General features: G+C 36.7%; 2 protein-coding genes across 2 annotated transcripts; both read right to left on the minus strand.

Moving 5' to 3' along the window:
- Positions 1-390: 390 nt before the first annotated feature.
- On the minus strand, positions 391-882 carry LOC104235971 (agamous-like MADS-box protein AGL29). The gene has a single exon (XM_009789808.2). The coding sequence runs from the start codon at positions 880-882 to the stop codon at positions 391-393; it is 492 nt and encodes a 163-aa protein (XP_009788110.1).
- A 4,989-nt stretch (positions 883-5,871) lies between these two features.
- Positions 5,872-6,414, minus strand: LOC104248147 (agamous-like MADS-box protein AGL29). The gene has a single exon (XM_009774394.2). The coding sequence runs from the start codon at positions 6,412-6,414 to the stop codon at positions 5,872-5,874; it is 543 nt and encodes a 180-aa protein (XP_009772696.2).
- Positions 6,415-23,707: the final 17,293 nt, after the last annotated feature.

A 23,707-nucleotide genomic window follows, 5' to 3' on the forward strand; every position in this document is an offset into this window, starting at 1 on the left:
ACCATACCAAATAAAATAAAATAAAAAATTAGGTACATGAATCACGTTATTTTTAAGCTAAAATTTCCAAACACAATAGTACTTTACAAACGTTTTACCAATTTTGGACTTTCTCACCTCAACTCAATATCCAAAAAGTGTCAAGTATATAGATTTTGTGGTGCTAGCTTCCGAATTGAGCGCAAAACTATCCTTTTGTGTGCATATCAAAATTGTGTAAATAAGAAGCATATAGGAAAGCCATATATATTGAAGGAAACAAAACATAAACAATGAACAATAATAAATTAGTTTCTTATGCCACATTGTCATTAAACAGAAACATATATATAGTAAATTTTATTTATTATATATGGTTGAACATTTTGTTGCATTCATTTCGAGTACAAATTATGGATCTTTTACACCTATTTTTGATTGTAACTCATCAATTTTTTCAGCCAAATCTTTTTCAAGTTGGTCAATCTCTTGCTTCAGTTTCTCAAGTCTTACCAAAGTAGTTGGCTCGAAAATTTCCAATGTAGATTCTCCTTTTTCTTCCTCATTTATTGCCTTCCTTTTCTCCTTTTTCATTGTGTCATTTTCTTTCCCACCTCCAGTCTTTTCATGTGTCGTCTTACGGCTTGACATGCGGTGAAATGGTTGTTTTGCTTGCGAAAATCGCTCGACGACCGATTCTATATTTGGATTACCAAAGAAAAATGGTTCAGCAGCAATTGAAAAAATTATAATTGCTATATCAATCCCACATAAGGTGGAAAGATCCATCGCTCTTTTACTGAGAGCATTTTGCTTATTGGAAAGTGCTATCTTCTCAGCACGCTTATCTTTGAGAATTTTTTTCTCGGATTTACTTTTCATTTGAGATGTCATTCTTGCCATGATTACGCAACAAGATATGACAAGATACAAATTTTAGTACAGACTCGAGAAGAAACCTTCAAATTTATAGCGCAACCTCAGATCCCAAGTTTTGATAGTTACAAAGACCTACTCGGTAATTTAATAAGATTCATTTATGTCCTCTACTTTCTTAATTTAACTAAAATTCCCAACTTTTGAAAGATAGTATATGTGATTATGACATTATTAAGAATATTGATATTAAAAAAAAATCCACAAATAGATTATTTTTTATGCTGAAAATGGAGAAAGACCTTCGATATATTATTTACTTAAATCTGTAAGGAGTATTAAAGGGTAGTAATAAAGTAAGAGTGTCCAATTTTTATCCTTCTAGTATGTTCCACATGATTAAAAAAAGGAACTTTAATCTTATATTATTTTCTACCTTGTTACAAATTTAATGAAACTTACCCTTTACTTTTTATGTATTTTTAATTTATTATACAGAAAATAGTAAAATAGCAGTTGCCAAAGGAAAAATATTAGAAGGAAACAATTATTGCATGGAATTGGTGATATTTTCTACCAAAAAAAAAGTAAAAAGAAAAACTTAAAAGAAAGGGGAGGTCAGTACATTTGCAAAAATAGAGGGTAGGTAAGTGTAATTGCATAAAGTTAGAGGGAAACAACAAGTAAGGAAAAGTTTCCAACTAACCAGTACTGTAGATTCCCTTAATCTTCTTCCTTTGAATTGATTGCTAAGGATTTCTTTTTTTTTTATTATAAAAAAGAATGAAAAAACAAAATAATAGATATTTCCAATTAATATCATTTAACCACTTACTAATATTCTTTTCCTTGATGCTAATTATTTTTATCAATAGGATGTGAAATTTTGAATGGGCAAATCCTTCATCTGCAACAAATAATGCAGATTTTTCTTTGTGATTTCTGATTTTGTAATGACTATTATATTTTATGAAAATATATTCAAATATATTCCTAACATTTTAAATTTGTTTTATATATGCACTTTGTTTACCTCCGGCCAATAGGAGCTCCCACTAACGATTTTACACCATCGAAAAAATTAATCCATGTAGGATATATTTGGACCTTTTTAATTATTCAAAGATATATTTTGGCCTTCACAATTATTCGGGGGCATGTTTCACATTATAGTAGAAGGTATATATAAATTAATTTAATAGTTTGGGGCTAATTTAAATCCTTTGTTTGTCTACATGGCTCCACCTTTGCAAATGTCAGAACCAACCTCGACAATAGTTAGAGATAGGAAGGGGCAAAAATGAGATAAAATTAGCTGTGTAGAGGCTTTATGGATCGAAAGATAAACAGAGGATAAGTATAAGATAAATTAAATATTTTATGAATAAATTTGAACTTTTTAGCCAAAGAGATAATATCAGTTGAATTTTTTTAGAAATCATATGCATTAACTAAAGATTGCTATGGAATATGTGTAGAGAAAGGTCAAGAATTCATGTCAAGAATCGAATAAAGATTGCTATGCTTATTTATATGAAAAGTCGCTGTGTGATTAGGACTTTCCAAGCATTTCCCTTATGTATGCAATGCCTTATATGATAGGCCTTATTGATGTTGATGATAATGTTATTTGAATTTATAAAAAGAGAAACTTGGATTGTAAGATTCGGCCAAGTGCCAAGAACGACTTAATAAATGAGGCCACTCGTGCAAAGTATTGAAAGATGGGAAGGAAATGTGAATTGAGATGAACGACTGAAAGGATGATGTCTCAAGTGAGATGACCTAGACGATCGGGCCGTGATCAGATATCATGTCGCACACATGGTGGTAAATGTGCTGGATTGATTTTTTGAAATTGTGGATATAGTTGATGTCTCAAATGAGATGACCTAGCCGATCGGGTCGAGATTGGACTCCGTGTAGGAACATAGTGGTATTGTGGATTGTGGCACATGACACTAAGATTATCAACCTAATAAGATGGAAATTGAACTGAGAACTATGTGATCCTTACTTGATGTTTTCGTATTTGTTTGAAGCTCTTATTGTACAGCATGACTGCTTCCTCTTTGTTTCATTGTTCATTCTATTAAGATTGGTGTTTAGCTTTACATACTAGTACTATTTGATAGTACTAACGTCCCTTTTATCGGGGGCGCTACATCTTTAAATGGATGTAGGTGGTTCCATAGCAGACAATGCCGATCGCAGCTAGTGGTACATCATCAACATCTTCTCAGCTGCCTTGGTGAACCCCATCTCATTTTGGGGTTATGCATCTTTTGTCATATATGTATTGTATTTGAGGTATAGCCGGGGCCTTGTTGCTGGCACTTTTGTAGTACTCTTTTGTACCTATTTAGAGTTCCATAGATAGTATGTGGGTTGTATATGGGTGTTAGGAGGGTCACCGGATTATGTTATACTTAGACTCTTGTTTCACTAGATTGCAAAATGTGTGTGTTTTGGAAACTTAACAATGATGTAGTAAAGCGAAATTAATTAGTCATATTGTAAATATTTGATTCGTTTACTATTTGAATTAATGGAAACACGCCTTTTTGTGGTCATAAGCGAGTTGGGTAGGAAGTATCTAACAAGCTTGCTCGATCGAGTCCACTCGGTTAAGCGCCGGTTGCGCTCCCCGAGGTTGGGGCGTGACAATCTTGTACCCCTTTCGCATGTCGCCTCCCAATAGTACATGTTTAGCCTTTAATTGTTGTTATGTTGTATGTATATTGTTATCTGCACATGTTTATTTACATGAGTATTCTGTTATAGCCTCGTCACTATATCGTCGAGGTTAGGCTCGACACTTACGGAGTACATTGGATCGGTTGTACTCATACTACACTATGTACTTCTTGTGCATATTTTGGTAATTGTCCTAGTTACTTGTGAGGCGTATCAGCTCGGATCTACTTTTGGAGACTTGAGGTAGATCTGCTGGCGTCCACAGACCTTGAAGTCCCCTTCCACCTTCCACCTTCCCCCTTTTTATTTTTTTATCATTCGAGACAATTGTACTTATTTCAAACTCTATATGTAGAAACTCTAGAAGCTCGTGAACTTGTGATTCCAGATTCGGGTTGTAATTAGATATTATTATTTTTTATGTCATTCCGCACTCAATTTTAGTTTCATTTCGGCTTAATGGATTTTACTTATTGAAATTGATTAAAATTAGCATAAAGATCCTCTAACGCTGGCTTTCCTAGCAAGTTAAATATTAGGCGTCATCACAGTCCCGAAGGTGGAAATAATGGGTCGTGACACTCTCATTTTCTCTATTAATCAAGGTTTTTACTTTTGTTCATCAGTGCTTCGATATTATGAATCCGAGATCAAAGGCATGCATTCCATAAAGGTTGTAACTGAGTCTGGAATAATTCCTCTTAAGTGGTTTGACAATTTATTACATCTTTTATCTGTTTAATCTAACACAATTTATCATTTATATTGAATTAATATGCATATCCTTAAAACCACATATAAATTTAATTGATATCCGTTTTTTGAAGGTAAACAAATGTTTATTATATTTTTATAGGAAAATGTTCAAATATATTTCTAACGGTTTAAATTTGTCTTATATATGCACTTCATTTACTTCGGGTTCGTAGGAGCTCCCACTAACGATTTTACACCATCGGAAAATTAGTTTGTGTAGGATATATTTGGACCTTTTTAATTATTCAACTTCCGGCTGGTAGGAGCTCCCACTAATGATTTTATACGATCAAAAAATTAGTCCATGTAGGATATTTTTGGACCTTTTTAATTATTCAAAGATATATTTGGACCTTCTCAAATATTCGGGGGCATATTTGAAATTATAGTAGAAGGTATATATAAATTAAGTTGATAGTTTGGGGGTAATTTAAGTCAATTATTTGTCTATGTGGCTCCACATTTGCAAATGTCAGAACCAAGTTGGACAACAGTGAGAAATAAGAAGGGGCAAATATGAGATAGAATTAGCTGTGCAAAGGTTTTATGGATCAAAAGATAAACATAAGACAAATTATAACATAAATAGAATATTTTATGAATAAATTTGATTTTTTTAGCCAAAGAGATAATATCAAATTAAAATATTGAGAAATCATATGCATTATATACATTTATGATATGGAATAAAAAAGTTTTGTCATATGCCCATTCATAGATTCAAAATATACAATTTGATTCATTTAATTTATAACCAGATTAATTTAGTAACTTGCTTGGTGTAATTATTACAAGCATTATTAAAACATGTCAAGATAAAAAAAGACACCAAAACATGTTTCAAAAAGCTTTGGCAAAGACGAGAATATTATTATTGTTTCCACAGACAAAATAAGTTTCTTATATGATTTTGTAAATAAAAGAGGGTCTATATTTTATTTTCCTGTACCCATAAGAAAAACCTTTCTTTCTTACAAAAGCTCAGATTTTTCTTAATGTATTCACTTGGACTCTTCATTTTTTTCATTAATTTATCAAAATTTTGTTCAACTTTTTTAGGATTTAAGTTGTATTAATGAATTGTAGGAATTATAACATGTGATAGCAAATTAGTTATTACTACTATTACTAATAACAACAATAATTATGTATCATTCTCAATTAAATTGGGATCGGTTATATAAATCTTAATTTTTTTCATTTAATCTCATTTCATATCAACACCATACCAAATAAAATAAAATAAAGAATTAGTTACATGAATCACGTCATTTTTTAAGCTAAAATTTCCAAACACAACAGTACTTTACAAACTTTTTACCAATTTTGAACTTTCTCACCTCAACTCAATATCCAAAAAGTGTTAAAGTACATAGATTTTGTGGTGCTAGCTTCCGAATTGAGCACAAAACTATCCTTTTGGGTGCATATGAAAATTGTGTAAATAAAAAGCATATAGGAAAACCATATATATTGAAGGAAACAAAATATAAACAATGAACAATAATAAATTTGTCTCTTATACCACATTGTCATTAAACAGAAACATATATATAGTAAACTTTATTTATTATATATGGTTGAACATTTTGTTGCATTCATTTCTAGTACAAATTTTGGATCTTTTACACCTATTTTTGATTGTAACTCATCAATTTTTTCAGCCAAATCTTTTTCAAGTTGGTCAATCTCTTGCTTCAGTTTCTCAAGTCTTACCAAAGTAGTTGGCTCGAAAATTTCCAATGTAGATTCTCCTTTTTCTTCCTCATTTATTGCCTTCCTTTTCTGCTTTTTCATTGTATCATTTTCTTCCCCACCTCCAGTCTTTTCATGTGTCGTCTTACGGCTTGACATGTGGTAAAATGGTTGTTTTGCTTGCGAAAATCGCTCGACGACCGATTCTACATTTGGATTACCAAAGAAAAACGGTTCAGCAGCAATTGAAAAAATTATAATTGCTATATCAATTCCACATAAGGTGGAAAGATCCATCGCTCTTTTACTAAGAGCATTTTGCTTATTGGAAAGTGCTATCTTCTCAGCACGCTTATCTTTCAGAATTTTTTTCTCGGATTTGCTTTTCATTTGAGATGTCATTCTTGCCATGATTACGCAACAAGATATGACAAGATACAAATTTGAGTACAGACTCGAGGAGAAACCTTCAAATTTATAGCGCAACCTCAGGTCCTAAGTTTTGATAGTTACAAAGACCTACCCGGTAATTTAATAAGATTCATTTCTGTCCTCTACTTTCTTAATTTAACTAAAATGCCCAACTTTTGAAAGATAGTATATGTGATTATGACATTATTAAAAATATTGATATTAAAAAAAAAATCGACAAATAGATTATTTTTCATGCTGAAAATGGAGAAAGACGTTCGATATATTATTTACTTAAATTTGTAAGGAGTATTAAAGGATAGTAATAAAGTAAGAGTGTCCAATTTTTATCCCTCTAGTATGTTCCAAATGATTAAAAAAAAGGAACTTTAATCTTATATTATTTTCTACCTTGTTACAAATTTAATGAAACTTACCCTTTATTTTTATGTATTTTTTATTTATTATAAAGAGTAATAGTAAAATAGCAGCTACCAATGAAAAAAATTAGAAAGAAACAATTGTTGCATGGAATTGGTGATATTTAAAACCAAAGATAAAAAAGGAAAAAGAAAAACTTAAAAGAAATGGGAGGTCAGTACATTTGCAAAAATAGAGGGTAGGTAAGTGTAATTGCATAAAGTTAGAGGGAAACAACAAGTAAGGAAAAGTTTCCAACTAACCAGTACTGTAGATTCCCTTAATCTTCTTCCTTTGAATTGATTGCTAAGGATTTCTTTCTTTCTTTTTTTTTTTTAAAAAAAAAGAATAAAAAAACAAAATAATTGATATTCTCAATTAATATCATTTAACCACTTACTAATATTCTTTTCCTTGATGCTAATTATTTTTATCAATAGGATGTGAAATTTTGAATGGGCAAATCCTTCATCTGCAACAAATAATGCAGATTTTTCTTTGTGATTTCTGATTATGTAATAATTATTATATTTTATGGAAAAAATATTCAAATATATTCCTAACATTTTAAATTTGTTTTATATATGCACTTTGTTTGCCTCCGGCCAATAGGAGCTCCCACTAACGATTTTACACCATCGAAAAAATTAATCCATGTAGGATATATTTGGACCTTTTTAATTATTCAAAGATATATTTTGTCCTTCACAATTATTCGGGGGCATGTTTCACATTATAGTAGAAGGTATATATAAATTAATTTAATAGTTTGGGGCTAATTTAAATCCTTTGTTTGTCTACATGGCTCCACCTTTGCAAATGTCAGAACCAACCTGGACAATAATTAAAGATAGGAAGGGGCAAAAATGAGATAAAATTAGCGGTGTAGAGGTTTTATGGATCGAAAGATAAACAGAGGATAAGTATAAGATAAATCGAATATTTTATAAATAAATTTGAACTTTTTAGCCAAAGAGATAATATCAATTGAATTTTTTTAGAAATCATATGCATCAAATATATTTATGACTAGATCATTTGGATTTTGAAGCGGTTGTTGCTTGTTTATTGCTAATTCCGGTAGTCAATTGATTATTTAGTCAATGATGTATACAGTATACCTATGCTAGAAGTGCAGAAAATACGAAGGAGCACAGGCGCGATTTTGCATTTTTAAGCTTGATATCATAAATATATTTATCCTATTTTTGGTAAAGTATATCAATCAATTCCTGTATTGTTTTAGAATCGGATAGCCTCTGCAACGAAGTCTCGATAAACAGTTGGCATGGCATGTGACATAAAATGGAAAACACTTATATAAAAAGCATCTTGCAAAGTTCCTATTAGGACATCTAAGGCCACTGGATTCCTGCATAGTTTAGAAGGAAAAAAAATCTTCACCAAAGAGATAAGTTGGGAATGATATAAAAGACTTAGGGTCGTTAGGTAGGACGTATAAGAATAATGCTAAATAAGGTGCATTAGTAATGTAGGTGTTAGTAATGCATAGGCTAGTAATGCAAGCATTAATTATACAGAGATTATTTCATATGCATTGTTTGGTGTGGTGTATTAAAAATTAAAATGCATTGCATAATTTTTAAGAAATTTAATTGTTTACAAAAATGCCCTCCATATTCTTTAACTTAAGGGACTTTAAGAATAATTTTGTCTTTAACCATGCTAATGCATGCATTAATAACCTTTGTATAGCTAATGCCATGATTTTCTATGCATTAGTTTTACATAGGATAATACCAAATAGAGTGTATAACTAATGATTGTATTAGTTATACATAGGTTGAAAAAGTATATCAAACAAAGCATTACTAATACACAAAGCTAATGCATGCCGTATTTTCTCTAACACACTCTACCAAACGACCTCTTATTGTGCTGCTTTATCATAAACTACATCATTTGATTTGTTCTGTCAAAGACCTCTGAGTACTGAAATCAACAATTTTTTCCAACTGCCTATTGCTTACAGCAACGCAAAACAGCAAAGCATATGTTCCAAAACCAATACTCATAATCATACCAAGGACCGATACACTCCTTTTGCTTTTCTTTTCGACCTTTCTCTTAAAGTATTTTAGATTTCATCTTCTTTGATGCTTGCAACACCGTATACATCCATCTTCTCTCTGCTATTTACGTCCAATCTTTTTTTTTCTTTGTTTCGCTCACGGATTCAGCTTGCAAATTTCATTGGAACTTCAAGATGAGAATCCATCACTGAAAAATCTGGACAACATCTCATTGGGTATGCCTGCAACAATCTCTGCAAGTTAAACTCCAATTCGAAAACCAGATTCATTAGCAGAAATAACAGTGCCAATGACTAAATCCGTCATGCTTCATAGTTCATACAATTATATAAAATTCCATCATAATCCTACAAGTCAAACCCACAGATTCAGGCATCGCAGAGCCCGCTCGTGAGTACTGATTCTCCTAGTCCAGGCAGTGATTTGGAGACTACGAGGTAGTTGTTGGCGTTTACAGCCCCGTGCCTCCCTTATCTTATCATTTTCATGTTTTTAGAACTATTGTATTAGATTTAGTGTTCAGTAGACTTGTATCCAAATTTCTTAGTTACTCATGACTTGTGACACCCCAGTTTGGGCTGTGTCGGGGTAGTTTCTACTGTTGTTATCGTTAATTTCATAAATTATGGTTATTATATCACATTTTAGAACTACTTATGGTATTTAACTGTTTAAAAAAGGTGGTCTATTTTGGTCTGGCTGGCCTTGTCTTCACGAAAGTCGCCATCACGATCGGATTCGGGGAATTGGGTCGTGACAAGTTGGTATCAGAGCCTAGGTTACATAGATCTCACGAGTCATGAGCAGGTTTAGTAGAGTCTCGCGGATCGGTACGGAGACGTCTGTATTTATCATCGAGAGGCTGCAGAACCTTTAGGAAAACTTTGCATTCTTGAATTCTTATCGTGCGTCCTTTATTCAGCTTGAAAAGTAACTCTTGAAATTCCTTCCACTCATTCGTATGTGCACATGAGCGCTTAGTATCAGATATGCCTTGATGTCTTGTGATTCCCTGATCGAGGGGCGAGATATGATCTCTATGAGTTTGATGTTGGGTCAGTCTAGAGGACTTGAGGCCGGATCTTTGCCTATGGCTTGAGCACCGAGGTGCTGATTGTGTGAGCAAGTGTTTTGAACTTATATGTGCGGTATTGTCCCCATTAGTAGAAGTGATGGCTGATAATTATGTGATGAGTATGTTGGTACTGCGAGAGGTATCTATATGACTTGGAAGTGACGAGGAAGGTCTGATGGATGATAGATGAACTATTAAGTGTTTGATTTCCATTGTGGTTGGATGTGTAGCCCCGAGTTATGGGCGCGTGAAGAATCTTTTCATGTCTCCTAGTTGGAGTGAAGTAAATTTCATGTTGCGGTATGAGTTCAGACTCAAGAAAAATTAAGTGACTATATAATGTATATGGCGGTGGAAGGTATACAGAAATGTTATATTGAGGCGAAGTTGGCAGGTTATCTCCTACAGTGTTATGAGATTGTGTGATCCTTATGATGTCTGTTAGAAGATCTCATTCACAAGTGAAATATATGTGTTAAAATTTAAATTTGGGTCACTTGATACAGTGGTCTTAACTGTTACGAGAGTGAATGCGAGATTTGCATAGAGTTAAAGTACCCGATGGTCGGTGTTTCAAGAGCTTATGAATGACTGAGTCTAATCTCACTATGGTATTATGGAAGCAATAAAGTATACGCATTATAAGTTATGGTGCGTGTTTTGATCTATGGATTTGAGCCAAATGGGGGAGTCCGCTATTGAATAGTTGATTGCACGATTATGTGCTCTAATGGTTCCAGTTTGAGGCGTATTTGTGAATCAGTTATGGCTCGAGTAAAGGAAATTTCAATAAAGGTTAAGTTATGCCTTATGGGTGTACGAGAATCGGGGAATGACTTGAGTTGTGGTTGGTAAGGAATGCTCGGTGCATAGGGCAGGAAGTTGCTTGGTTATATCGAAATGAGGTCACATTCTGCAGTATCGGAGCGCAAATGAAGCACAGGTTGTTCGGTTCGTTTAATCAATCTAACTACGGTTTAAGTAGAGTGGATGCCTCTAGAGAATGGTCCTATTTTGTTCAAAATTTTGCATGTAATAATTGGATATTTTCAAGTTGTATGTGTGGTTAGGAACTGAGTTTTCCTTGGAAGACATCAAGACTTGTGGTGTTTTCTATATTAATTGTGAGATTCTATGTACTAATATTAGGAGGTAACGGATTTAGATCCACAGGAAGTTCTTCAGAGCGAAGTATTTCGAATGTAGTGCTTTTGGGAATATTTAAGAGAGAATATCAAGTTAAAAATAAATCAGAAGGAAATTTAGATAGATAGGGTAGCTTGATAGTAGGCTGGATCAGTATGGCAAGGATATGATTAGTTCCTTGGGTGTGTACAGGGTAATGAGTTCCTACAGGTATTTCGCGGCAATGCTCTTAGGTTTTGATGGCTTGCGTATCTTGGTCGAGTTAGAAGATTAAGTCCTGGCAGGTCTGGTTTGTGCAAGGGGAACTCGGAGAGTCCTTGATGGTTTCTACCTTGGTTGGAGATGTATATTTTCTATGGGCATGAGGAGCATAAGATGTATAGTGGTTCTTTGCTAGATGAGATCAATGGAAAGTTCTTGGCTAGTGGAATGCATAGTGGCTTGCGGTTCGGAAGGGATATGAAGTTCTCATGGTTATCCTAGAATGGTATGGGTTATGCAGTATGTTGTAAATGATTGGGAATTGTGTGCGTGAGGTTGCGGTTCAATTTTGAACGGAAAGTCATATAATTCTTAGGCAGCACAGGCAGTTTCAGATAATTAGAGGAACGAGTTTCAGATAATTAGAGGAACGAGCTTCAGATAATTAGAGGAAGGGTCTTCGGATGATTAAGGAATTGTATTGCTAATTTGGGGTGATTGGACAAGGGCATATGTTTTGTAAGCACGTGATTTTTGCCCTATATGAGAATTACTCCCAAAAAATTCAAAAATAAAATGATTTTCCTTGGTGTGCAATTTTGAGAATTTTGTGACATTTTTGGATAATTATTTGTATTTGTCTGTGCATGTTTATTTGTTAAATTAATAAAAAAATATAAAATATGTCGCATTTTGCATGTAGGATTTAATTCTACATTTCGTTAGTAATTAAGTTTGTTTACAAAAAATGAAAATTACAAAAATAGGCATCTTTTGCATTTTTTTAGCATTTAATGTCCAAATATACAATTTTATGCTTAATTATTACTTAATTGTGCGTTAATTGTTATTGGGAGTTAGTTTGCGCTTATATAACTTAATTTAGTTCTTAATAATAATTTAAGTACTTTTATAATTTAGTTTTAGAAAAATAAAAGGAGAAAAGAGAACAAAAATACAAAGAAAAATCGGATTGAGCCACTTCTTCAAATTTTAACCCCAGGCCCAAACAATTGTCCAACCTTCCCCATGACCCGGTCCACTTCAAACCGGGTCGACCCGGTCCGCCCCATTAACCAAAATAACCAACACCCTTCTTCATTTTTTTCAAAAGACAAAACACAAAACAAAGAGAAACGAAAGAAAAAGTCCTAGAGACCCCAACTCCTTCTCTTCTTCTCTAAGCCGCCATCCTCAGCACCCCCCCTTCGAAACCAGCTGAACCATCATCCTCACAAACCAGCCACGCCGACCAGCTTCCAAGAAACCCCCCCCCCCCACGTTCGAACCAAGCAGCTCCCTCCTTCGCTGCGTTCTTCTCCTTCTTCAAGCCTCGTTGACCACTTGCTGCCTCTTCGTCCATGAACAACCACGAAATCCCGTCACCCTCCTCCACGACGCTACAACAGCCTCGTCGACCATGACCACCTAACCATCGACCAACCCGTCACCACCAGTTGCTTCTGCTTGTTGCGTCGACCAGCCCACTGTTTGCTCCTTCTGTTGTTCGAAGCCCCCCGTCGCCGCTGCTTCGTCACGGCCAAGCTCACGCAGCTGCTACTGCTGTCACTGGACTAGTCGACCACTCGTTTCCATGGCTGAAAACAGGAGAGCAACCTCGTCCATGGCTGCCCTCTTCTTGGTTCATGCTTCCCGTTGCTTCTGCTTTCTACTTCATCTTCTCCGAGCTGCTTCGTGAACGACCTCTGCATCGCCTGCTTCATCTTTTGCGTGCGCTGCTGCCTCACCTTCGTCTTCTTCATTTCTGCCTCGCGTACATGGAGGAGACGCACCTGCTGGTTTGATGCTACCATTTCATTATTTGAGTTTTGGTCGATGTCGTCGATCACTGTTCGAGTTCGTCGTTGGTTAGTCGTTGTTCGTCGTTTCAATCCGGTTGGTAGATTTTGAGTTTTATTTTGTCCGTATTTCGTTTTGATATTTCTCGAATCTAAAATCGGTAGATATTTGATTTTTGGTTTTGTTCATGTTCATATGTTTTGTTGAATTAGTTTTCAGATTTCCAATGGAAATTTAATTAGTTATTTTTCATGTTTATTTCATGTTTGTTTTATTGTTTAGGTAAAAATTTGTTAGTTTAATGTTTGTTAGATTCAAATTGAAATTTAATTAATTATTTCTTCAATTTGTTTCATATGTTTTATGTATTTTTCAGAAATTATTAATATTGTTGAATCATTTAATCCGTCATGTTTGTTGTTTAAAATAGATTTTAATGCATGTTTATTCATTATTTGAAGTTCGTCCAGTAAATTAATTTGAGTTTGTTTTGCTTTTTAATTTGTTGATTTAATTTGAATCATGCATTTTGTTGTTTGTATTGTTGTTTCCTTGCTCATTCATTTTTGGTCTAAGTTAACCAGGATTGGTTCCCGATATGGTTAATTTATTTCCATTAATTTGGAGTTGTGTTGTTCATCTGTGTTCATATGATTTGTTGTTGAAGATTGTTGAGAAATTGGTCATCTTGGCTATATTTTGGTTAAGTTTTGATTAATTGATTGTTTAGAGCTGATGGGGGTAGTTTGGTAAATTGCAGTACGTTCAGGGGTAAAATGGTAATTGCAATAAGGTCGGAGGCGTAGTTTGGTAATTGAACATTATTATAATTGTTTATGTAGGCATGAGGGACAAAATATAATGGGGTGGTGTTTGATATAATTGTTTAACATAATGGGGGACAAAACATAATGTAGTGGGGGAATATTGTATTTGTTTATGTTAGGCATAAGGGACAAATTGTAATGGGTTGGGGATGATGTATTTATTCAATGTAGGCATGGGGGACAAGGTTTAAAATAAAGAAAACATTAAGTAGTGGGGACAAAGCATGCCATTGGGGGAATAATTTCGGGTTGGGGATTCAAGACAAGGGTCTTGCTATATATATAGGGTCATTTGACACATTTTAGAGAACATAGAGAGTTAGAAGAGAAAAGAACTTGAAGAAGACTTAGGACTTGAACATTAAACAGATTTTTACACTTGAGAGCGGACAGACTTGAAACATTTTGAGAGTAAAAGAGAAATGCAATTTGAACTTTCACTCAAATAATTTTCGTTTGCTTTTCTCGAGTGTTATTCAAAATCAGTAAACTACTGCATCTTGTATCTATCTCTCTTCTGCTTTGACTGCGATTGCACTTTGGTATTGCTGATTTTTCAATCCGTTGCTGGGTTATTCTACTGGTTGTTACTGGTTTGCGGTGTTGTTGAACCTACTGTTGCTGTGTTATTATTGCTGCTGACTTCTCCTTCTTTTGTTCTTGTACTACCATTTCCAGGTACACATTTGTACACTCTCGGCTTGAAGCGAAATGAAATATTAATCAGGCTCTTGTTCCTATTGAATTCCTTTTGTTTAGATTTGTGTTTGAATAAAATTTTCCTTTCTTCGTATAAAAATGTAGTTGACTGATTAATGAGTAATGGGGTTGCATATGTATAACTTCTTCATCTAATAATATTAGTTCAAATTAATCAAAGTTGTTTCGATATTATTATCTATCTCATGTTCTAGTATTATTGAATAATAGAATATAGAATGAAAGCAGTTTTTCTTTGTACAAACTCGATCGCAATTTTCCATTCACATTGGCTGTAACTTAATAACTAATAAGTTACGTTTTCAGCATGTAATTAATTGAGAAATTTTCTTTTATGTTTAGAGACGAACTTAATAGAAAAATGTAGTCACTGTAGGTTTATCCTTTTAAATAAAAATGAGACGAGCCTCGTCAAATAAAACGCACAGATTGCGGGGCCCTCACAAAATGTACGTGTTAATTACATAGAACTCGGGATAGGCCGCTTAGCGAACTCCACGGCCGTACCCAAAATAATAATGCGCTAATCGCTTTAGGCGCGCCTTTTAATAAATCTTACCTTCCTAAACTCGGGTGCACATTTATGTGACCCAAATCCAAATCTCAACGGAGTCAAAGTGTGTCGACGACCACGGGTACATTAATTGTAACGCGGTTCGAGATACATTTTTACAACGTTGCAATTCCTTGTAAAAAATAATAATAATAATTATGAAAGCGGTAAAAAGTTAAAATTTGCACATAAGTTCATATTTGTATAAAATCAGATAATCAAGCCGAATATAACAGTTGAGCGACCGTGCTAGAACCACGGAACTCGGGAATGCCTAACACCTTCTCCCGGGTTAACAGAATTCCTTATCCGGATTTCTGGTGCGCAGACTGTAATATGGAGTCATTCTTTTCCTCGATTCGGGATTAAAATTGGTGACTTGGGACACCCTAAATCTCCCAAGTGGCGACTCTGAAATAAATAAACAAATCCCATTTCGATTGTCCTTTAATTGGAAAAAACTCCCTTGTACCCCCTCGCGGGGGCAGAAAAAGGAGGTGTGACATGTTTTAGAAAGGGCAATGTGATTAAGTTGGTGATACTTTGGTAGTATTGCAACATTTTTTGGTTAGAACAACTGCTGATACTCATGTTTGCTTGGTGGCACAGAAGAATTCTAGATTATCTCTCGTGGAATGATTGAGTATTCGAGGTGTGATATGCATTTAAATGGCAGAATTGGAACCAGATATGTTGATTCATGGGCCATATGGAGTTGGAGACGGGAAGTTCTCATATTCAGGCTATGTGGAGGTTGTGAGTCGTGTGTATCGGCACTGTTTAGTGGCTATCGGGATTTGGAGACCCGAGCGGATCTTTTGTTGCTTGGTAGGTTAGATTTTGGATGTGATATTGGGTTCAGACTGGTTGTCTCCGTATTGTGTCATTCTGGACTATTGCACTAAGGCGACATTGTTGGCTATGCCGGAAATACCACAGATTGAGTGGCAAGGTCCGTAGGATTATGCCCTAGTGGAGTGGTTTTATATTTTGAACTCCCAGTAGATGGTTGGGAAGGATTGTCTTCCTTATTTGGGCTTTTGTGGCGGATGTTAGTGTAGAGGCTCCTACCATTGATTTAGTTCCGGCGGTGAGGGACTTTTCGGATATGTTTCTTGTGGCCGGGCATGTCGTTGGGCAAGGTTGTTGATTTCGGTATTGATTTGATGTCGGACACTATATCGTATGGCACTGATAGAGTTAAAGGAGTTGAAGAGAAACTCCATGATTTTTGTGATAAGGAGCTCATTGCAGGTCAATGTGGATGGGTATCTTAATTTGAGTCAGCTTGGTTGGCTCTGAATTATACTATTGAGGGGTGTATTGATTCGATTGTTATTGAGCTTATTAGTAATCTGGGGAGATCCATGAGTTACCTTTCTGTGTTGCGAGATGTTATGATTTGTTGGTTATAGGTACATGTGGTGCGGTTCTATTGGGGTCTTGTAGTGGAAGTCGAGCGGGAAGAGTAATTGGGTGTTGCTTGGTGAATGGTGTATCGGTTATGTCCTTTCGGGTTTGCATGATGTATGTTATTTACTTCACCATGAGTATGATGAATTGCTTTGGTTCCAGATATCAAATTGTGCGTGGTTGTCGATTTCGAGCTAGTGACTTAAGGTGGTTCATGTGGAGCAGTATTGGATAGGATCGCACGTCGTAGCGAAGTTATGTGGAGGTGTTACCTTGCGGGTTAGACTCGTGTGTTTTGTTCCTATGATGTGAGATGGGTTCTCAGCCTTGTGTTGTGGTGGTACAGGTGAGCTTGAGGTACAACGCTTTCATTTGAGTCACTTTTATGATTTGAGTATGTTCGGACTGTTGTATATTGATGCGTGTATTGTGCAAGTTGTGGCTTAGGCCTGTATGGATGTGTCATGTCACCAGAGTAATGTGTTGGATTAGAGGAAATTGTTGGGGATCATTAATAAATACGAACGGATGTGATTTCAGCATGTTGGAAGGATAGTATCGAGCTTTGGTTCGGAAATTTGCTGTGGTATTTGCCAAGGAAGAAGTGGCTTCATGAATGGTTGATCTGGAAAATGGTTATGGCTTACCGCGTGTCTTAGTGATCATTGGCAGTATATGAAAGTGTTAGGATAAGAGTTTAGTTGATAAGAGTTTTTCTATCGGTATACGGATGTTGTGTGCAACTTCTATGGTTAGAAGTTATCACTACAAGTGTTGAGTTATGTGGTATATCATGTGATTGCACCGGAGATAGCATATATGGTTTGTTACCGCTTGTTAGGACTTATTCACAATATAAATGTGAAATTCTGATCGTGTCGATGATTTTAGAAGAGGAAATGTGGTTCCATAGTTCATGGACTAGGAAGGATTGTGTAATTTCCGTTATATTGTGTTATCAAACCTATGCGAGATAGGGTGACGTGGGATCACCCCCGGGCATGTGCATGGTGAAGTTATTCAGTAAATGGTTGGCTTTTGAACAACTTTGGCACGTTCGAGGACGAACGTATGTTTAAGTGGGGGAGGATGTAACGACCCGACTGATCGCCTTGAGCTTTTGCATTTCGCCCGCTAGTTCTCGGGCATGACTTTCCCCGTGTGGTGTATTATGACTTATGTAAATCGTTTGTGTTGGGTTTCAGGTTAATCAGAATGAATTTGGAAGAACAGTCTCAGTTGAAAGCTTAAAATTTGAAAGGGTTGACCAAAATTTGACTTATGTGTATTTGATCTCGGATGGGAATTTTTATGATTTGATTAGCTCCGTTAGGTGATTTGGGACTTATGAGCATGATCAGAATGCACTTTAGAAGTCCGTGGAAGGTTTAGGCTTGGATTGGCGAAATTGAGATTTCGGCGCTTTCCGGTCGATAGGTGAGATTTTTATATAGGGGTCGGAATGGAATTCCGAGAGTTCCAATAGTTTCGTTGTGTTATTTGGGATGTGCTTGCAAAATTTCAGGTCATTCGGATGAGATTTGATAGACTTTTTGATCAAAAGCATAATTTAAGAGTTCTTGGAGTTCTTAGGCTTGAATCCGAAGTTGATTTTGTGTTTTGATGTTGTTCGGAGTGATTCGAAAACTCGACTAGGTGTTAATGATGTTATGGGAGGTGTTGGTATGTTTGGGTTGAGATCTGATGGCTCCGGGTGTATTTCGGGTGAGTTTTGAGTGAGTACGGACATTTCGAAACTTAGAAAATGGATGGGGGCAGAATTGTTAGCGCTAGTCGCGGTAAAATTAGCGTTGGGCGCGCTGGCTTAGTGTTGGCGCGTAAAAGTGACCGTGGCCACAGTCATGAAGATCTGTAGATCGTCGGTCCAAATTCGGAAGCACATATATTTTGATCCACATGGAATTTTGAGATGATGCAAAAACAAAAGTTGTAGCCCTTTGTGTCTAGTTTCCATAAAGGTAAAGATATTGCAATTTGGACACCTGTAGCAAAAAGTATGGCCAAAATACTAAAGCTTGTCAATGCAAAGGAAGGCCTGTGCGGCCGCGGTTGTGTCTGCGCGGACCGCGGTCGTTTTGGTGCGGCCCGCGGAAGCTGGAACCTGAGGGGTACCCTATAAATACGAGGTTTTGGGTTTTATTTAATATTTTTGACCTAGAGAGTTCGGATTTTGGCGATATTTCGAAGGTTTTTCAAGAAATTCATCGGGATAAGTGATTTTAACTCAGATTTGGCTAGAATACATGAATCTATCACTCAATTCATCATTTAATTCGTGATTCTGGAAGAAAATTGTGAAACATTTCAAAAATGTAAAATGATGATTCGAAGGACCAAATGGTATCAGAATTGGATAATTTTGGTATGGTTAGACTCGTGAGGGTATGAGGATTCTGAAAATGTAAATTTTACCCGATTCCGAGACGTGGGCCCGGGGCTCGAGATTTGCTAATTTTGGGATTTTTGATATTTTTCGAATGTTTTCTCTTAGGCTTTATTCCCTTAGCATATTGTGACGTATTCGTTCTGATTTTAGATAGATTTGACGCGCGTGGAGGCCAATTCGAGGGGCAAAGGCGTCGCGAGCTAGAGAATTAGCCAGTTCGAGGTGAGTAATGGTTGTAAATGATGTCCTGAGGGTTTGAAACCCCGGATTTCACATCGTAGTGCTATATTAAGGTAAGATACGCGTTGGATGATGAGCGTGGGGTTTTTCACTACTGGAAATTGTGACTTGGTCTATCCCGATTGATGATTTTACCGAATATTTGACTGAAATTCATTTGTTATCATCATGATTTGGGCTGATTGCCATATTTGGGCTTCATGCCAACTATTTGAACCCTTCGGGGATTTTTATCACTGTTTTCCTCACTGCTTGACTTATTATTTGAACTCAGTCCTGTTGATATCTACTGTTTTACAAACTCAACCACTTTTACTCAGATTTGAAACTTAAATGATATTTCTACATCATGTTTTGGGCTGAGAACTACTGTTTTACTAATGCCCAATGGGCTTATGATGATTTCCGGACTAAGTGAGGCCGAGGGCCATATGTGAGGATATGCTGAGTGATATGAGGTTGAGGGCCTGAGTTACTATTTATGCCGCGCGTTGGCTTGAGTGATGTGAGGCCGAGGGCCTGAGATACTTTATATGCCACGCGGTGCTTGAGTGATATGAGGATATGCTGAGTGATGATGCCACGAGGTGGCTTGATATAGCGCTTAGACCGTAAGGGGCCCCTCCAGAGTCTGCACACCCACAATGAGCGCGAGTACCCATTGTTCTAAGTGATTGATGCTATGCCCGAGGGGCTGATATGAGTGATTGTGAGGTAGCCCGAGGGGCTGATACTATTCTGAGTGATTGATACTGAGCCCGAGGGGCTGGTACTGTGCTGAGAGTGAGCCTGAGGGGCTGATACTGTTCTGAGTGATTGGTACTGTTCCCGAGGGGCGGATTTCTACTTGTTATTTACCTGTTAAATTACCTGTTTTACTTGTTTTAAAAAGGAATATCATTTGATTTCTTCACTGATTTACTGCTTTAAGTGATTTTACTGCTTGATATGGAATTGCTTTGTGCCTTTACGTGTTTTCATATTTTCAGCCATTATTTATAATTATTACTCACTGAGTCGGAGTACGCACATTACTCCCTACACCATGTGTGCAGATTCATGCATCGTAGAGTCCGCTCCTGAGTGCTGATTCTCCTAGTCCAGGCAGTGATTAGGAGACTACGAGGTAGTTGTTGGCGTTCACAGCCCCGTGCCTCCCTTATCTTATCATTTTCATATTTTTAGAACTATTGTATCGGATTTAGTGTTCAGTAGACTTGTATCCGGATTTCTTAGTTGCTCATGACTTGTGACACCCCGGTTTGGGCTGTGTCGGGATGGTTTCTACTGTTGTTATCGTTAATTCCGTAAATTATGGTTATTATATCACATTTTAGAACTACTTATGGTATTTAACTGTTTAAAAGAGGTGGTCTGTTTTGGTCTGGCTGGCCTTGTCTTCACGAGAGGCGCCATCACGATCGGATTCAGGGAATTGGGTCGTGACAATCATGAGCTGGTATTGATTTAATTATCTATATGTCGTTGACTGTTGTTTTTTGTGTTTGAATATTCCTTCTATATAGACTTGAGGCTATAACTGTTACGTCAAGGACTTCTTTTTCTATGCAGGAATTATTAAAAAAGAAGAATGGTGCAGAAATATTCATAAGCAGCTAAAAACACAACATAATTTCCAACCTCTTGTACTCCTCCAGCCGGTACTCATCGCCGACATACAGCCAACCACTTCGCTACCTTTTCAAGGTCATGTCTCTCCTATTAAAAGCTTCCTCTTTAACCTTGTAAATGTGAATATCAATTTCGTCAAGAAGATATGACAGATTAGTTGCCCCTACAAATGTTAAACTTGATACTTAATGGATATAAAAAACATTCAGGCATATTAAAATCTAAACAGATATATACTTTGAAATCAATTGCTTTAGGCATATAAATAAATTCACAACTTACTGCAGTAATGATCTGATTAGAGATTCATTTGGTTGAAAATGAAAAAGCAGCTATATGTCTGGTTTACAGTAGAAATCACTTACCAAATTCTATAGCTTCAAGAAAATGCACTTAATTTTGTGTTTCAATAACAAATGCCTTCCAGCAGATTCCCCTTAGATCCAGCCTATTAATTCTCAAAAGCTCTCGTTGTTGACTTCGTTTCCTGCAACCTCAATATTTCTGCCATCTGCCTGCACAAGAGGTATAGACTCTCAAGAATTTGACGTCTACTACAAATCTTCTGTCATATTTTGTGATGCTGGACGTTATTCAACTGGTGCAAACATGCTGAAAGACTCGAGGTGAGAGCAGTATGCGAAAATATCACTTTTAGCAGGCTCCATTCGGACTAGCTGTCTTAATTATTCAAGGGTGGTCCAAGATCTCCTAAAGGGAAAGTCTCTTTGAAATGTCCTTCATAAGATACATGACAAATAAATATAGCTACATCATCAGCATAATTCTTCACATAACTTATGAATATCTTCTAATCAGCTTACATGGCTAATGAGATTCTTAGCTTCAGCAGATGATATCTATAATCAAACAATAGACTGCTTCATCACCTAGTGATTGCATCTGAAAGTCATGAAATTCAGCAAATCAGGCTCAATTTATAGTTAAACTGCAAGGAGCTTCTCCGCGGAGAACAAAGAAAATCAAGAATAAATTTGAATTTTCTGAAATTCTTTACACTGGATTTAAATTTTCAGTCCCACTTTAATTAATTCGTGAAAATTCAGTTCTTTCATTCGTGAAGAAGAAATGAAAGACATGAAATACAAATAGTTACAACCAACAACAACAACAACAACAATGATCTAGTATAATCCCACAAGTGGGATCTGGGGAGGGTAATATGTACGCAGACTTTACCCCTACCCCGAAGGGTAGAGAGACTATTTTCAGGAGACCCTAGGCTCAAAAAAGCAACAGCAGCCGATATATTAGTACCATAAAAATGCATAATAAAATAACAACAATATATAAGAGATATGAAATACAGAATACGAAATACGAAATAGATGGCTGGTATAGTAAAACTAGAAGGTAAAGCCCTGCATCAATAGACGACCAATGACATTCTTAGTCTAACTCCTAACTGGCTAGTCTCACTCTATTGTGCTGTAGAAATATTCCCAACTCTCCCCTAACCTACAACCTTAATGCTCGACCTCCATAATTCCCTGTCAAGGGCCATGTCCTCAGTAATCCTAAGTCGCGCCATGTCCTGTCTGATCACCTCTCCCCAATACTTCTTAGGTCGTCCTCTACCTCTCCGCGTGCCCACTACAGCCAGTCGCTCACACCTCCTCACCGGTGCATCAGTGCTCCTCCTCTGAATGTGCCCGAACCATCTGAGTCTTACTTCCCGCATCTTGTCCTCCATGGGGGCCACACCCACCTTCTCTCGAATATCTTCATTCCTAATCTTATCCATCCTTGTATGCCCGCACATCCACCTCAACATCCTCATCTCTGCTACTTTCATCTTCTGGATGTGTGAGTTCTTTACCGGCCAACATTCAGTTCCATATAACATGGCAGGCCTAACCACTGCTCTATAAAACTTACCTTTTAGTAACGGTGGCACTTTCTTGTCACACAAGACTCCCGACGCTAACCTCCACTTCATCCACCCCACCCCTATACGGTGTGTGACATCCTCGTCAATCTCCCCGATCCCCTGAATAACCGATCCAAGGTACTTGAAACTACCCCTCTTGGGAATGACTTGAGAGTCAAGCCTCACTTCAACTCCCGCTTCCGTCGGCTCAACTCCAAATTTGCACTCGAGGTATTCCGTCTTCGTCCTGCTCAACTTGAAACCTTTAGACTCAAGAGCATGTCTCCAAATCTCTAGCCTCTCGTTGACGCCGCCTCGTGTCTCGTCAATTAGAATAATGTCATCAGCAAATAGCATGCACCATGGCACCTCCCCTTGAATATGATGAGTCAGTGCATCCATCACCAGGGCAAATAGGAATGGGCTGAGCGCAGACCCTTGGTGCAACCCCGTAATAACTGGAAAGTGTTCAGAGTCGCCTCCTACTGTCCTAACCCGAGTCTTAGCTCCATCATACATGTCTTTAATCACCCTAATATAGTTACTCGGGACCCCTTTATCCTCTAAGCAGCTCCATAAGACCTTCCTAGGAACCTTATCGTACGCTTTCTCCAGATCAATAAACACCATGTGGAGATCCTTCTTCTTATCTCTGTACTGTTCCACCATCCTCCTAATAAGGTGGATAGCTTCTGTGGTAGATCGTCCCGGCATGAACCCGAACTGGTTGTCTGAAATAGACACCGTCCTTCGCACTCTCATTTCTACCACTCTCTCCCAAACTTTCATGGTATGACTTAGTAATTTGATGCCCCTATAGTTGTTACAGCTCTGGACATCACCTTTGTTCTTATACAACGGGACCATTGTACTCCACCTCCACTCTTCAGGCATCCTATTAGTCTTGAATATAA

Source organism: Nicotiana sylvestris, chromosome 9 (genome assembly GCF_000393655.2).
Source record: "Nicotiana sylvestris chromosome 9, ASM39365v2, whole genome shotgun sequence".
NCBI classification, from domain to species: domain Eukaryota; kingdom Viridiplantae; phylum Streptophyta; class Magnoliopsida; order Solanales; family Solanaceae; genus Nicotiana; species Nicotiana sylvestris.

Bases quoted from the DNA above. Each gene is read 5' to 3' on its own strand.
- LOC104248147 (XM_009774394.2), bottom strand. From the start codon at position 6,414: ATGGCAAGAATGACATCTCAAATGAAAAGCAAATCCGAGAAAAAAATT.
- LOC104235971 (XM_009789808.2), bottom strand. From the start codon at position 882: ATGGCAAGAATGACATCTCAAATGAAAAGTAAATCCGAGAAAAAAATT.